The sequence below is a fragment of the Pieris brassicae genome, chromosome 11 (assembly GCF_905147105.1).
Source record: "Pieris brassicae chromosome 11, ilPieBrab1.1, whole genome shotgun sequence".
Classification (NCBI taxonomy): Eukaryota; Metazoa; Arthropoda; class Insecta; order Lepidoptera; family Pieridae; genus Pieris; species Pieris brassicae.
The window spans coordinates 3,622,245-3,639,732 of NC_059675.1; the positions used below are offsets into that span (position 1 = coordinate 3,622,245).

A 17,488-nucleotide genomic window follows, 5' to 3' on the forward strand; every position below is an offset into this window, starting at 1 on the left:
AAATTTTGCTTTTTATACATTTAAGCCTGAAACATTACAGTTAAACTAGCATGTTAACAAATTGTTATGTTTAATCAGCTAACTATAACAATATGATAATCCATGAATCATATTCATCATATTCTATAGCCGCAGATATCCAATATACGTGAATATAATAATATGAATAAAAGACATTGTACGGTTCCTGGGTCAACGGGATGCTTCAAATAATAGAGATTTATTGATTTACTCTATATTTACCACTCGCGTGTTACAATAGAATATGAGCGAAATAATGACGTGCTAATTGCTATATACCGAATGAATACAATTTAACAGTCAAAGAGAGTGCCTACGTCTGGCTATGCTCTCGGGGTGTAACTCCGACGATTTGGGAAATCGTCACGCTTATAAGTGATCGAAATGTACATCCATGGCACGTACAAACATAGGAATTTGTCAAGCTTGTAAACGAGCAAGAATGTACGAACCTTGGCACGTACATAGGGATCATCACGCTTATAATTCTAAGATAGCCTGAGTGAGCAAAATGTACAGCTTTGGCTCGTACATACTCCCCCAGGCAAAAAGTGCAAGATGAATATGTAGTGCTTTACAAGATGAATCCATTACGTGCTTAATAGTCTCTAGGAGGTATTTAAAGTCTCTAAACTTATGCTAACACTTCCTACACCAATCCACGGCACTATCACTAACACTAAGACCTATCGGAGTCCGGTCCCGGGTGGGTTCTGTAGAGCCCATTGCGAGACTGGCTGCCACTGCTGCTGCCAATGCCGCTATCGACGTCTCCTGCTGCCCATCAATTGTTTTCTGTATTGGAATTGTTGCTTGGCCAGATGGTATCTGCTGGACAGGTGCTACCGTACCTGCTCGACGAAACCTCCGCAACAATAGAATCGCTCCTACCACGACGAAGATGCCCAAAATAGAGTATAAGGCAATATACTGATGTACGTCGTGAAATGTCACACTACTAATTATGGGAGCCTCCTTTCGCATATCTTCCAGATCCGTGCCTATTTTATCAAGACTATTAATTGTGTAGTTGTTTTTTGAATTTTCAATAACATCCGAGGATAAGGACACATTTATCATATTATTAATTGAATCCATATAAGGCGAATAAACCATTGGTCCAGTCTTGAGCACATTCTGATACTCGTTATGAGCATAAATGACACCTTTCTTGTTGCGTAACATGCAACCATGACCTATGCTTATTAATCCAGTCGTATTTAATTGTTCTGCAGAAATTTGATCGCCACACATAATATGTAATGGACACCGATCACAACAAAAGTATAAATATGTATTCTTTTTATTCAGGTCAATCCACTCGTTATCGCATGGCATTTTCTCAAACTGACATTGCTTTTTCATTCCTGTCTTACATAAGCTATCTTCTGGTTTCATATTATAAAACAGTTTAGGTAGGTTACAATAATAAATATCGGAATAATAATCACAACTTGATAGCAATTCATTTTCTGACATCTGTATGTATGAATTTTTTTCTTTGTTTATTGCGACGAGATCTGAAATAGGGACAATTTTGACCATCGTAAGTGCGTCACTCTTATAAGGAACAGAAATCACATTATAGATTTCAAAACCATCTCGGCTGACAAGCGGAACCGAGATTTCCAATATTAATTGCTCATAAAGCATCCTTGCCTTAACTCTTAAAAATTTATATATATTGCCAAATTGTTTTTGACTATTATTAATTGGCAAAGAAAGATCTGTTGAAATATGATTGGATATTATATTTAATTCCCTGCGTAATTGTTCCGACGAAATAAGGTGAAAATTAAATCGACCATGGTAAATATCGGTGATGGTGTCAATCAGATACTCCTGCATATTCCTTAAATTAGCAAGTACGTTTGTTGCTGAAATGCTGTCAAGAGTAAACTGAGTAATGCGCTCTAGTCTATTGATTTCAGTGACTTGAGTAGTAATTGCCTTCTTAACTTCATTTGCGTGTCGATTTATTAATTTTCGTAAATTATAATTTTCTTCCTCTGACCGCTTCATGAGATTGTACTCCGCTTCCAGAACTGATGTCTGATTTTTCCACAGGTTTGCCAAATGCTGCTCATTCTCTTTAACTAAAGAGATATCCTTTTGATATTGTTCAGCGAATGATTCGTCCAATACTCCGAATAAGGAGTGTGCCGCGTATCCGACACCGTTGATAAGGCCGCGCCGACGCCGCTTCGAGCGCGTGCCCGGGTGCTGCGTAAGCAACACCTGATCGTAGTATTTGAGTTCCTCGAAGCTATGACGTAATTGATTCATAGTAATTTCGCAATGTGTTTTTTCATCGAGGGCAGAACACATGCCTTGTAAAGTTTTATAATATTGTTCGAATGCCTTTTCACCTTCCCAATAGGGTTTCATGTCATAGTAGACAACGATTCTCCATTTTTCCTGAATTAATTGCATATTACTTATTTTGTCTAAGTATAACCCCTTATTATTGTTGAATGTACTTATATTATAATTTTCCGGATGCGTAGCTGATACGTATGTTAAAAAAAATATAAACGAAAGCATTATCGCTAAAACGTTACCGAGACCCTTTCGTAGTATGGGCCGTGGTTTTGCAGATATGTTTGATTCGTTTTCGGCTGCTTCTTTACTGCTGTTCTGCACTGGCAAGGGACTTAATTTGACAATTGGCCGTTTGATTACTCCGTTCTTTGTCTTTAGCGAAACTACTCTGACGATATTATCAGTGCCTGGATGTAATTCTACAACTCTGCCCATAGCCCATTTTCCGGGAGGAATATTCGCGTCGTGAATAGCGACCAAGTCTTGTAATTTTAAGTTTTCTCGTGGTTTTTGCCATTTACTTCGAGATGTCAATGTAGGCAAGTATTCCGATTGCCACCTCTTCCATATGTCTTGGAAAGTTTTCTCCACTAAGTACCATCTCGTTCTTAAGTCATTTTCGGTGGGCAATAATGAAAGTGTAGGGCCCCCAGTTAAGAAATGAGCTGGTGTTAGAAAATTAATATCCTCCGGATCTTCTGAAATTGGACATAGAGGCCTAGTATTTAAACAGGTTTCTAACTGCGCTACGAGTGTCGAAAGTTCTTCATATGTGAATTTTTGATCCCCGATTACCTTCTTTGTATGAGCCTTTAAGCTTTTAACAGCTGCTTCCCATAATCCGCCAGCAGAGGGCCATGCAGGTGCATTGAAATGCCAGTTTATTTCCATATCCGTAATTGTGGTGGCAAATTGTTCTTCTGCGAACGCTTACTCGTTTTAATTCGTCATACCCGGAGTCAAGTACACGATTGGCACCAATAAAATTTGTGCCATTATCACTATAAATATGTTCCGGAGTCCCTCTTCGGGCCGCCATTCTTTTCAATGCTGCTAAAAAGGCCGAGGTGGTTAAATCAGATACTACTTCTAAATGCACTGCCTTTGTAGCCATGCATATAAATACGGCTATGTAACCTTTTGTGCACTTGATTCCTCGTCCTTTGCTACTTTTTATTAGGATATATCCCGTGAAGTCAACTCCAGTATGCTTAAAGGGTCGCGCCGGATTACACCGAGCTTCGGGCAAGTCGCCCATTATTTGATATTGCATCCGAGGGTTGTTTTTAACACATGTTACACATAATCTCAATTGCCTCTTTACTGCTCTATTACCGCCCACAATCCAGTACTTCTGTCTGATAAGTGATAATGTTAGGCGAGGGCCGCCATGAAAGGTAAGCTTATGCGCTTGGTCTATTATTAAGTCAGTCAGCCTACCAGCATGTGAAATTATAATGGGATGTTGCATGTCTTTACTAATGAAGGCATTTCGCAACCTTCCCCCCACACGAAGAAGGCCATCCTGTCCAAGATATGGATTCAATGCAATTAGTGTACTTTTATTAATGCTCTCCTTTCTTCTCAACTTTTCTATCTCATAGAAGAAGTCGTCTTCTTGTACGTTGCGAATTATCTTCCGTTTCGCTTCCTTGACTTCAGCTAATGTAAGGTATCGTTCCCTTTTATCCTTATTTCTTGGTAAAAGCCGTAATATCCAAGCAACTATCCTGATTGCCCGTGAGAAACTACTGCAGTTTTGTATTATTCCCTTTACTGTGTTATCTGTACCTTGTACTATATTAACTAAATATTGATTTTTTTCTTCTTCCTTCGTAAAATATGACTGAGTTTCCTTGTCATTCCTATATAAAGGAAGCCATGATGGACCATTCCACCATAAAGAGTGCATTTCAAGTTGTTTGACGGAAATACCACGACTGGCGCAGTCTGCGGGGTTTTCCTCTGATTTAACATAGCGCCACGTGTTTGACGGCATATCTTGAACAATTTGCTTGACTCTGTTGCTTACAAATGGCTTCCATTTCTCAGGCTGTCCCTGTATCCACCCCAAGGTTACCATGGAATCCGTCCAACCGTAACATTTAATTTTATTATACCCTAAACATGCTTTAACTTTATTAAACAGCTTTGTTAATAAAACCGCTCCACATAATTCACCTCTCGGAATAGAGATTTTTCCTTTAACGGGTACCAATTTTGTTTTGGCTGCCACCAATGAAACCTTGTTGTTTATTCGACAGTAAATAACTGCGGCATATGCTTTATTTGATGCATCACAAAATCCATGTAGCTCTAATGTGCTGTCCGGACTAGTTTGCAACCACCTCGGGATCCTTATTTTAGAAATACTTAGTTCTATTTCTTCTTTAAATTGCTTCCATTTTTTCAAAATAGAAGTAGGGATTTGATCATCCCACTTAATGTTTTGCTTCCATACTTCTTGAAAAATTATTTTCATAGCTGTAATTGCAGGAGCTAACCAACCCAGTGGGTCAAACAGCTTCGATATATCTGATAGAAGCGCTCTTTTGGTCGTCTTATTCGAGAAATCAAATGACGATTGAAACATAAAGCAGTCTTCTTTCGGGTTCCAGTATACCCCTAATGTTTTTGAAATAAGATCTCCTTTAAACGTAAATATTTGCTGGTTTTGATCTCGGTTAATTTTTTCCGAAATCTCTTTCAGTATTCTTGGTTCATTGGAAGCCCATTTTCTTAAAGTAAAACCCCCTGACTGCAACAAATCCTGTAACTCCGTTACCATGCTGCATCCTTCTTCTATAGAATGGGCCCCATATATTAAGTCATCTGTATAAAATGCCTGCTCTGTGATTTCCGCTGCCCGTGGAAACCGAGGTCTTTCATCCATAGCTAGCTGTTTTAAAGTCATCATGGCTAAAAAGGGCGCCGCTTTTGTGCCATACGTTACGGTTGTCAATTCATATTCCTGTAACGGTCGACCTTGTGAATTTCGCCAAATAATTCTTTGCATTTTCCGATCGCACTCAAAAATGTCAATATTTCTAAACATTTTCTCCACGTCTGCGGTGTATACATATCGGAATCTTCTCCACTTTAATATAAGGGATTGTAAGTCTTGTTGTAGGTTGGGACCTGTATACATTACGTCGTTTAAACTAAGTCCCGTTGATGTCTTTGCTGATCCATTGAATACAACACGCAGCTTTGTAGTTTCCGAATGTTCCCGGGTAACACAATGATGAGGTAAGTAATACCCAATCTCCGGACCCTTGTTTTCTATGAAAGACATATGCCCTAAGTCTTTATACTCATTTATAAAATCCTTATATTGCCTTGCAGTTTTTGGCTGTTTCGCTAATTTCCGTTCCAGGCTGTGAAATTGTGCTACCGCCATTGGTTTGGACAGACCTAAACTTTCCTTAAAATTATCTTTTAGCGGAAGTCGAACCTTGTACTTTCCATTTGCTTGGCGCAGTGTTGTTTTCTTATACAACTCAAGACAATATTGGTCTTCAGAGGACACGACGGATGGGGACTCTTCAATGTCTTCTATTTCCCAAAATTTCTGTAAATCTTCAGTGTTATTTAGTATTATGTTGCATTGATATGACTTAAGTTTTCCACATAAGATCCATCCAAATCGTGTCTGTTGTGCTATTGGTTGTGAAAGATTTTCCCCTCTTAATATTCCACTCATCATAATTTGGGCGTAGACATCGGCCCCAAATAATATGTCTACTTGACTACTTCTGTTAAATTCGGGATCTGCCAATTCGATGTCTTTGATATATGGCCATGACGGCATATTAAAGGAGTTATTTGGCAATTTGTGTACTAAATTATTCATGATAAAAACTCTTGTTTTTAGTGTATAGTTAGTATGGATAGAAGTACAGGTCAATGTAACCTGACCCTTGATTCGTTGTGTGTTTTCCCCCACTCCTGAGATAACACCATTGCAGCCTTCCCTCTTTAGTTTCAACAACTGTGCTGCCTTTTCGCTAATTATTGATATTTGAGACCCCTGGTCAATAAGTGCGCGCATGAGGTAAGGCTTTCCATTAACCCCTAACACTTTAATTTTTGCGGTAGCTAAGAGGACTTCTGAAAAATCCTTAGATGCCGTATGTACCCTTTTTGAATGCTCCCTCGTATAATTACTATTTTGATATTGAAGCCTGTTTGTAGACGGGCGATTAGGTGAATTCGAACTATTTAATGCATTATGTAACCTTGTATTATGCTTCTGATAACAAACTCTGCATCTGATTTGTGAAACACAATCCTTGACATCGTGGTCACATAAACAATTAGTACATATCTGTAATGCTAAAACTGTATCAAGCCTTTCTCTATGATTCATAGCTATAAAAGATTTACAATTAAACGTGACATGATTAGCTGTTTTGCATATTTTACAGTACGTGTTTTTAACAATATTGTTATGGCCTCGATTACTCACTTGCGATGACACGAATTTATTGTTGATCGGCTTATTATTAGACCGATATTGATGTTTTGTAACAAGACTCTGCTGAGGTTTGTTGCTTGTTGTTTCCAAGGCAGTAAATGTTTTTTCCAGGAAATCAATTAAATCTTTAAGCACTGGTAACTCTTTTGGATGCTTTAGTGATGCAATATATGCTTGATAGGTGTCGTAATCTAGTTTTTGAGACAGAATATGAACTATAATGGTATCCCAATGCTCTACACAAATCCCCAAATTTTTGAGCCCATTCAAGCATTCCAAAGTGACATCGTGAAGTCTTTTAATTTGCCCCAGGTTGTCCTTTTCAATCTTTGGAAGCTGCATAAAACTATTTAGATACGATGTTAAAATATGTTTTTTGTTGTCATATCTATTTGTGATAATTTTCCAACATGCGTCATAATTCTCGTTGCTAACTTGCAATTGATTTATAAGCCTCTCTGGTTCCTCTCTTAATTTTGATTTTAAATATTGCATTTTTTCTGCGTTAGAGAGGGTTGAATTTTTGTGGATAACTTGTTCAAATAAGTCCCGGAATGATACCCATTTTTCAAAACTGCCGTTAAATATAGGTATTTCTATACGGGGAGTTAATTTTTCATTTGGAGTGATAGAGTGCAATTTGTTATTTATCTCCTTCCTTTTGCGCCTATATATGGCTCCCTGTTCGTAATATTTTTCTTGATATTCGGGGAAAGTTCCCGCGAGCTCGGCGTCTATTTCTATGTGATTATTATAAATCGCGTCCCAACGCGACCTCATTTCCTCTAATTCTGCCACGAGTTCCCATTTTTCCGTAATGGAGTCTATATCACATTCAATTGAACGGTGATCGGAGGACCTAAAAAATGCCTCCTGCTTGCAGAGCAGATCCTTAATCCTTTGGGAATACCCCTTCTGCTTGATAGCATTAATACCAAACCCTTGTTGTTGCTGGGCCGATTCTTGTCTTTCAGACGTTCCTTGCTCCTCGAACTCGCTAACGCTAGTGCTGGCCTTAGGCTTTTCCATTCTTAGTAAAATGTCCTGGTAGGCCTGACTCAATGTTTCCTTTATTGAGTGGTATGATCCCTGGCTTTGTTCATATTCCATTTCCTGAAAGTACTTATGATCCTGGCTATATTCTATAAGCATACGGTCATGGTTGCATTGAAATTTGTTCCATAATTCCTCCAAATGCAACAGTCGACTTTGAAAGTAGTCGGGATTTCTTTTTCTATCTGCTCCGTCCTTTTTGTAGTTATTTGTTAATTTCTGAATATCCCCCCATACTCTTAGTTGGTCTTGGTATAATTTATCCATAATGATTTATTGTATCCAATAAGATGCCCCAGTCAACAATAAATGTTGTTTAAAAGTGCTGTATAACGTGCCCCTATTCGAAAGGGATTGCAGTTATTATGCTATAAATCTAATATTTATCAAATTTTATGCGCTCAAACAATTGGAAAGGACTTACTGTACCGACCGCTGTCGCTTGCCTCTCTATGTTGCGCTTGACGTCCGTCGCCTTGTTCTCGGTTGAAAGGACGCCGATATATATTGATCCGTCTGGATTCTTGAAAAAGTTGGGAGAGGGCTTACTGCAGTTTACCTCTCTCCGTTGAAGATTGACGTCCGTCGCCTTGTTCTAGGTTGAAAGGACGCCGATATATTTGGACTAGTCTGGATCCTTGAAAACGTTGCTCTCCTCTTTTCTATTGATGCGGATGATGGTATTTGATTTGCTTGATGACCCAACGAACCAGCAGTGGGATGTTTTTCCACGGCGCCGATCTTCAGGAAAACGGAGTAAAACGCGAACGCGATCAACTGAACGCGAAAGACCCGCTATTCCCGGATAGCTCGAAGGACCAAAATGTACGGTTCCTGGGTCAACGGGATGCTTCAAATAATAGAGATTTATTGATTTACTCTATATTTACCACTCGCGTGTTACAATAGAATATGAGCGAAATAATGACGTGCTAATTGCTATATACCGAATGAATACAATTTAACAGTCAAAGAGAGTGCCTACGTCTGGCTATGCTCTCGGGGTGTAACTCCGACGATTTGGGAAATCGTCACGCTTATAAGTGATCGAAATGTACATCCATGGCACGTACAAACATAGGAATTTGTCAAGCTTGTAAACGAGCAAGAATGTACGAACCTTGGCACGTACATAGGGATCATCACGCTTATAATTCTAAGATAGCCTGAGTGAGCAAAATGTACAGCTTTGGCTCGTACAGACATAAATTATTTGTCAGTACCACATGTACTGTACTCTATGGTTTTTATTATTTTATTTTAAGAGTCTACATTTGTTCTCCGAAAAAGGTATTTTAAAACTAAAATGGAGTACAAAATTATAATCGAAAAAAAGCGCGGGAAACATCGTTCATGGTAGACATATTTTTCGTGGTGGTGAAAATTTTATTTAATTGTACTAGTTAAAACGCCGAGGATAAGCTTGTAGTTTTAATTTTTGTATTATATGTAATCTTTAAATCTATTTGTGTATAGTGGCATCGTGTCGTCGGTAAGTTATTGTAAATTCTGTAAATATTTTCCTGAAGCTACCTGTAGGATCAAATGCTGGTTCACAAGATGAACTGGAGAATATGGATACGGATTATTCGGTATCATCCCAGACATGTGAAGGAAGTCGCAAACGAACTCGTTTTTTCGCCTTTGTAGGCAGTGTACGAAAATAAAGATAAAGAAAAGTAGTGGTTCTAGGGTGATTATTGTCAGTGCGAAAGATTATGCAATATAGAAAATGAGTAGATTTTAATCAAAAAGGTTATTTCTAAACCTATATCTCAATCCACGTCATCTCCACACTCGCAAAATAATAATAATTCACATAACACATCCTCTCAACCATCAACATCTTACACGAAAATTCAAATATCTCTCAAGGCGAGTAATTCAAAGCTACAGTAACCGAAACGAAAAACTTAAAAGCCTTCATTACCACTTTCAGCATAACAAGAATGGAGCTAGTTCGTGGGGTCCCTGTATATTGGAAGGTAGAGGAAGTTCAACAAAATGTATCCGTACCTACAGGCTGTGGCATAATACTTAGAAAGAAAATTAATGACTCGGTTTATTGAAAAACCCCTTTGGATCAGTTGTAATAACATTTGATGGACAAGTTTTACCAAAAAGGATTTTCATGTGCTATGATACTCTTCCAGTAGAGTTATATATTTATTCTACGATATAATGCTATAAATGGTGCCGTTATGGTCATACCAATGTCGTTCTAAGCCTCCAATATTTTATAACTGTAGAGTTCAACATGAAGGTGTGTCGTGTGACAGGTCAGATGAAGATCATCTGTACTGTGTAATGTGTGAAGTGGAAGGATCCCATTCAGCGATACGTATCTATCGCATGTCCTGAGTTTGTGAGACAGACAGAAATCAAAGTTAAAATGGCTCAGAGCTGCATGTCTTATGCTGAAGTAAATATTTCCTTCTATTAAGCCTTCATACGCAGATGCATTAAGTTCAACAATTCTGGAAGTACCAAAGCCGGCATATTCTTCCGCAGCGAAGTCTGTATTTCGTAATAATTCTACTAATACCTCATATAAAATGACAGTATTCTTAAAACCTCGCTCTCCCCCTAAACCTCGAAATGGTTATGAGCCAAAAATGGCAGTGCTTTGGTTGGCAAAAATAAAGAGGAAGAAAAATCTGATCTCTTAGAAATGATACTAACATTAATAAACCACAAAACTTACTGAAACCGTCCCACGATGCCTTAATTAATGAAAAAGTAAAATCAATTAAGTAATTTTATTAAAAATAATGGATTGCAAGATAATAGACAATGGAATTGCACGAGAGTTTCTAAAGAAATATGATTTGATAAACAAACATTCTCCTGTTGTTGTCGCGTTATCAGAGACGTGGTTGAAATAGCGTTTTCGTCATTAATCTCTAATGAAGCCATTAATATTGTCGGATTCAAAATTGATAATATTTCTATAGTTTTTATTAATCTCCACGTTCCTCTTTTATTATTCTCAATAGCGTTAATAATTTACTTTTTTCACTTAGTCGTCCATTCCTTCTATTAGGTGACTTTAACTCTCATCACCAAATGTTTGGTTGTGGCACTTTGAGTGAGCTTTCAGGCATTGAAGAAAATGGATATAAGATTTATCAAACACCAACACCTAATCTCCTTACTTATAACAAATTCGGCTTGGCTTGGTATGGCAATAAAGTTGAATTTTTTAGTTTTGTTGTAACAATACCAATCTTTTCATATGAAATTCATAGTAGGCAATTAAAATATGTAACATTTAGTCACTGGAACAATGAGAGTTAAATTACTTGGAAATTTGTTTGTAAGTAGTAAATTATAATGTTAAGTTGAATACCACTGGCTCTATACCGATGGAGTAGCTCTGGATTTGCTTGCTGAGCAAGAGACGTCCCCGACTTGAAGGCTCAGTGGCGGGTGGAGAGCTCTGACGGTGAATTAATCCCATTTTACTTCATGGATAAAGAGGCTAAATTTAAAAATAAACAAAATCAACACAAGGCTGTATCTTAGGCTGCGCAAACAATCGACAAACCCAGGGTTGCGTTCGTTCGCAGGACGGTTCGCGGTGCAAGTCACTAGTGGCACAACACTCAGATGCCCTTGTCTCTTATACGGATGCGCCTTTTTGGGTAGCGTCCAAGATCCCAAAAGAGAGGGAATCGACTGGGGATGAGCCAAGCCGGGCTGCGCCCAGGATCGTACCCTCTCCTACCGGTGCGGCCAGGCTAACTGCGTCGGTTGAGCCAAATGGGGCCACTCCGTATAATGCAACAATATGTATGCTGCTGCTGCTGCTTCACCTTCAGACGCACACTGCGTCTGAAGGTGAAGCACCCGCGGCAAGATCGATGCGGAAGACCGAAGCAATAACGGAGAATGCACCCACTGCGTCCTCATCCATGAACATGACGATTACTCTACAGTGGATCTCTCGGCAAGGATGTTGAGAGAAGAGAGGCTCGGAAATGTTGCCTGCTGGCCCGTATCCGCTCCTTCCCTTGGCCTTCTCGCAAGTGCAAACCTGGATTCGCCAAAGATCTGGGGAACTCCAGCATCAACGTTGGTCACGAAGTGCGGACTACAGGCAATCCAAAATGGCTCTGCCAGCAGTTAACCCGCAACTGACAAACCACCACATAGTCCTGGTATGCGAGGCTGTGCCTAAACAACGTGCAGAAATCCGCGGAACAGTGAGGTCGCTCCGTGAAGTGCACAGGAGGCTCTTGTGCTTTTGAAAGGAATTAGGCTGGCTTAGTTAGCCAGGAATAATTATTATTATATTGTAGTATTGAAGTATTGATAATATTTATACTCGAATTTCAATATGGAGACTCCGTAAGGCGTAGTTAGTAATATAATATATCATTAAATCATTAAAAAATATTTTTTTTTGACAAAACCAATTTCACGAGCATAACCAGAGCACTTGAGAAATGTGGACTATCATCGACCCTTACAGAATGGATCAACAATATGTTAAAACAGCGAGCTATACAGTTTACCGTGAACACCACTATAAAATACCTCGTTATTTTCAGAAGAGGTTGCCCACAAGGTAGCGTCCTCTCGCCGCTTCTGTGGAATCTAGTGGTAAATGAGCTCATAATAAAACTCAACGCTATCAATCTCTACACTGTGGGGTATGCGGACGACATAGCAATCTTCGTATAGGGAAACTTTGAAAGCACCTTATGTGACCTCTTGAGGAAGGCTTTTAGAGTAATTGAGAGATGGTGCAGTCAGCACGAGCTATCTGTCAACCCATCAAAAACAGAACTGGTTCTATTTACTAACCGAAGAGTCCTTGGACCGTACAGACTACCAAAACTTTTCGATACAGAATTAAAACTAAAGGAAAACACGACGAGTACTTAGGTGTGATTCTGGATAGCAAACTGCTTTGGAATAAACACCTGGAATACAAACTAAACCAAGCAACGATCGCGTTTTATCAATGCAAAAAGATGCTAGGCGTGATATGGGGTTTATCGCCTAAAATTACCTTATGGCTATACACTGCCGTAATCAGGCCAATGCTAGCTTACGCAGCCCTGGTTTGCTGGCCGAGAACAGAGCTCCAAACGGCAGTAACGAAACTTGGACGCTTCCAAAGGCTTGCGTTGTCCGCTGCAAGCGGCTGCATGAAAACAACGCCAACTGCAGCTTTGGAGATAGCCCTGCAAGCATACCCCTAGACCTACACATACAGCAGGAGGCGGCACTGGGTGCCGTCAGGCTGAGGTATTAGATCTATGGGGCAAAAATCACTACAGCACACACACAGCGATTCTCAACGAGGCGATAGAATACCAACCTCTATTAGCCGGTCCATGTGATAGGATCGCAAATCAGAACATGAAGTTACCATGTGCAAATGAGAGAAGAGGAAGGTGAGGTACCACCCCTGAATGATCTGCGCATAAATACCGATGGCTCAAAAACAGGGTGTGGCTTCGGCGCTGGTATATTCTCTCTTGATTTCAACATCAACATACACCTACCCTTGGGCACATACAGCTCGAACTGTCAATGCGAATGTGTCGCTCTAACCGAAGCAGCCAGAGCCGTGCCCGCTGCACGGCTCGGCACGGCTAGGAATTAATAACTTTTGTATTAAGTTCGTATCCGACAGTGTTATCAGTACAGACGTACTGATGGCGTTAGTAAGCAAAAAGACTAACAGTAGATTAATATTGGAATGTCACGATGCACTGGAGGCAATAACCCTGACAAACAGAGTTACCCTGCAGTGGATTAAGGGATAACAGTCGATCTCTTGGCAACGATACTTGGCACACATACATACAATATATAATGACGTCTTACATTGACTTCACTGAATTAAAATCAAAAATGAATGTATGGGTTTGGGGCTTCTAATCTAGTTTTTGCCTTGTACACATGCAATAAATTTATGATAATAAATTTACAGTTTATTGCATTAATATATAATTAGTTTTCATATGAATTAAATATAAACTACAAAACTTAAGTTGAATTGTTATTCAAAATACACATAAAAATCGCGCCTCTGTAAGTCGAAATTTCTCTCTCACGTAAACGTATATCTAGTTCTTGCCGAAAACTCGTTAACTCGTTGACATTCAAGTTATATCGATTCCACTGTATTAACGAAACCTAGTAAAATGATGCAAATATATTACTGTGTGTGGTTTTATTGAATTAATTGTTTAAATACAAGTTAGGTCTTTGTTGAAGACATTAACTTTACATTTTCCACGGCATGGATAACCTTTAGGATTAATGCTTAAATCAAGTAATATTTCATAATGTTGCACTTCTATTTCTTCACCTCGATATGGCAAATAGCATGTCTTATACAGCATGTGAACTTTACCTACTATTAACTTATAATCAATAAAAGCTCTTCCTATGTATAGAGGTTCATTTTGGATTTCTGATGTGCCAGCAACAAATGCATTTTCTGGAATATTGTCATCGGTACATAACACCCATTTAGCATTATATCCGCATAGTATCTAAAACAAATATTAGATAAATAATACCATTTTAACATCTTAATTGCATTACAATAACATTTATTACGAGTTATGTAATTTCAATAATTATCAATAAATATGAAACTAATGTAGTCAAAAGACTCATCAAAAGACAAAAGAAATACATTATCACAAATTCTATATAAATAAATATTTAGAAGGATTATTTTTTTTATAAGTCCAATTACTTCACACTGTATATTAATAAGAAAAAGTAACTAATAAGAAATACCTGAAAATTGCTTTTTTCATGTTCCTCTCCACCCCAAGCTACATAAGCTTTTCTTTCTTCAGGCACATATTTTCCAGGACAGAGTGACCCTGAATACATAGCTCTAGCTATATATATTGGATTCTTCTCGAATCCACCTATCATTGCATCTTGTGGTAACTTGTGATCTTCAATAGCTACCCAATGCAATTTCCCTCCTTTTAATTTTTTTTCTGGGGGCATTTTATACACTACTGGAGATTCTAAAATAAACCCAATGCTTTCAATACTGATAAAAGAAACAAGTATTTCTGAATAAAAAATGACTTACCATGGACTTTCCAATCAAATCCATAATTAGTTTCAAATTTTATATATCCAATAAATTTATCAGCTGACTTCCCACCAGTGATGTTCCTAGGATAAGTAAAAAATGTCTTATTCTTTGTTCCTACACATATGTCTTTTTTGATCCATGTCATCCAAACCTCCACCTCATTTAAATCAGAAAACTCTTCTGGAAGTGGTAGACTAGTGAGTATTCCTTCTCCTGTGGTAATATAAATAGTGTGCTTATCATAACTAAATTGAACCTGAAAATAATTGTTTTATTATATAATACATTATTACAATTATATGGAAATATTTATTAACATATATTATGGGTGAATAAATTTCCCAAATTATTATGTTTTTAAATTATTTTCCTGTTTATGAAAAAACTGATTAAGATTACTCATAACTAAAATAAAATTTACTGACCTCATACAGTTTGTCATGTGGACAGTGTTTGTCGATAAGATAAAAAGCAGGTTGGAAATTATGGTTTTCTAGTTGTAAATTTGGTTTTAAACTAAACTTATACCCACCAGCATCAGCCTTATACAATTTGTATGGAATTTCTATTGACATAGACACTGAAAAAAAAGGTAATTGTATATATTATGTAAAAAAATTAACAAAACATGTTAATATAGTCTTAATGTACGATTACCATCATTTTTTTGCATTTTGTCGATAACTTATAGTTTCACCACATTTGTTTACGATGTGACAGAATCAGAAATCAGAAACGGAATATGAGTGTACTGTGTATGAAGTATATATGAAGATTGAAGTATGAACTATGGTCTATGTCATTTGAGTTATATTTGATTTTACGTACTCATACTCACAGATTACGTAGGTACTAGTTAATAGGTTGATTATCAGTAGCTTATGCAACTGTCAACTCAAGCCCTTGACTCTATGGACTCGGGTAATACCTTATCTATAGTTTTGCGCTCGCAACTAACATGCTGGTGTCTCTTTTATTATTATTCAACCAGATTACTAATAAATTATGTTAAAATAAGTTCTGGACCAATTAAGTCTTTTTTTGATAATCCGACTACTGTTTCTTCGAGGGATTTTGAAGAGTTATTTCAATTTGGAATATTCCTTGGACCAGAATCTGTTTTTTTTTAATAGAAATTAATTATCTCCCCCACTCTTATTGCGAGCCTAATGACAACCTACAAGGAACTGTATCGCTTATTTATGAATAAACTAGCCAAGGGACTTCCATGAGCTTTCTTAAAACAATCCAGTTGAGATATTGATGATTTGGTTCTTAAAGCTAATAGCATTTTTTTCCATAACCACTCTGACGTACGGGCCGCGCGACTGTTTTCACGTCATCTGTACAACTATTCAGTATTCAGTATTCGCGCGGCCTAGACTCGCGCGCAACGTGCCCGCTACATCGCAACATAAACCATTATATCTCTTGAAATATAATAACTACAACTATGAAAAAAATACTACAGAATAGATTGAAGTATATAGATTAAAATCACATTTTTAATAATTGGATAAGGTTAATAAATTAGTTCTTAAAACGGGATAAAACATTTGAGTCTTAGCAAAAATATATTATATTTTTCATAGATATAGGCCATAAGCAAAAAATATAAACGATTTCATTATAAGAATAATTTTACAAAAAACTAATTATCCTTTCAAACGATGCCAAGATGTTTATGTTTAATCAACATTGAGTGGGCTAATAAATCAATACAAAACAACCACTTCTCGTAATTTTACCACCTTGAGTAGTTGAGTCGCGCTAATACTTTTTTGTGCAAGATGGCCGCCCATCTAAGGTCTGCCACACACCTTGTACTTTTTTAATTAACTAAAAAAGGGTATGTTCGATTTCTTTCAATCGTTTCTTTTAAATGAAAAACAGAATAACATTGTCGTGAATTTTAATGATACAATTTAAAGAATTAGCAAATTAATGTTCGTATATCAATTAAATTAATGCAAAATAGCATTATGATGCAATTCACATCAAGAATGAAATTATTTTCCAATATCTCAATCAGCAGACATAAATAAACACAATACAGCATGCGTAATAAAAATTGCTAACATAGTTTTTCGTTTACCCTTATTTATGACGTTTGTTCTAACGTCCGTGGATACCGCACTGTCCATAACAATTAACCTGAGGAACACGTCGATATTATTTGGGAATCTTAAATCATCTTATTGTATTTATATTTAAAAAAAGGCATGAATATGCTTATGAAGGACTCCATATTCATATTTAACTATTAATTCACTAAACAGACGTAAACAATCCATCAAAATCAGTCTACAACTTCAAAGAAGCCATTTGGCCATGACAATTTTTTTTAAAGTTGAAATTAAAGTCAATTTAGCACTTAAAACTATATAACCTTATCATAATCGTAAAGTACAAATATTCAAGTTTCTTTTGATGCATGATAATTAAAGAAATATAATATAAAACTACAGTAATTACGACATAATTGCTGAAACTCCGAAACACCGACACGAGTCGACTGAGTTTGGAATTTT

At 37.4% G+C, this 17,488-nt stretch overlaps 2 protein-coding genes across 3 annotated transcripts; both read right to left on the minus strand.

Annotated features, from left to right (window-relative positions):
* Positions 1–468: 468 nt before the first annotated feature.
* Positions 469–3,255, minus strand: LOC123716342. The gene is made up of 2 exons (XM_045672031.1): positions 3,139–3,255; positions 469–3,041 (listed from the first exon to the last, which is right to left on the minus strand). The coding sequence occupies exon 2, from the start codon at positions 2,776–2,778 to the stop codon at positions 661–663; it is 2,118 nt and encodes a 705-aa protein (XP_045527987.1). The 5' UTR covers positions 2,779–3,041; positions 3,139–3,255; the 3' UTR covers positions 469–660.
* Positions 3,256–14,048: 10,793 nt separating this feature from the next.
* Positions 14,049–15,757, minus strand: LOC123715882. Of its 2 annotated transcripts, none has more exons than XM_045671227.1 (5): positions 15,615–15,757; positions 15,383–15,537; positions 14,952–15,213; positions 14,642–14,883; positions 14,049–14,388 (listed from the first exon to the last, which is right to left on the minus strand). In XM_045671227.1, the coding sequence occupies exons 1-5, from the start codon at positions 15,628–15,630 to the stop codon at positions 14,080–14,082; spliced, it is 984 nt and encodes a 327-aa protein (XP_045527183.1). In that variant the 5' UTR covers positions 15,631–15,757; the 3' UTR covers positions 14,049–14,079. The 2 variants fall into 2 exon arrangements, with proteins under 2 accessions (XP_045527183.1, XP_045527184.1); XM_045671228.1 differs by having other exon boundaries at positions 15,490–15,537; positions 15,615–15,684.
* Positions 15,758–17,488: the final 1,731 nt, after the last annotated feature.

Excerpts from the sequence above, each read along its gene's own strand:
- LOC123715882 (XM_045671227.1), bottom strand. Across the intron at positions 14,884-14,951 it reads ATTTGATTGGAAAGTCCATG|AATCTCCAGTAGTGTATAAA; the intron begins GTAAGTCATTTT and ends GGTTTATTTTAG. Across the intron at positions 14,389-14,641 it reads ATGAAAAAAGCAATTTTCAG|ATACTATGCGGATATAATGC; the intron begins GTATTTCTTATT and ends TATTTGTTTTAG.
- LOC123716342 (XM_045672031.1), bottom strand. The coding sequence starts at position 2,778 with ATGGGCAGAGTTGTAGAATTACATCCAGGCACTGATAATATCGTCAGA.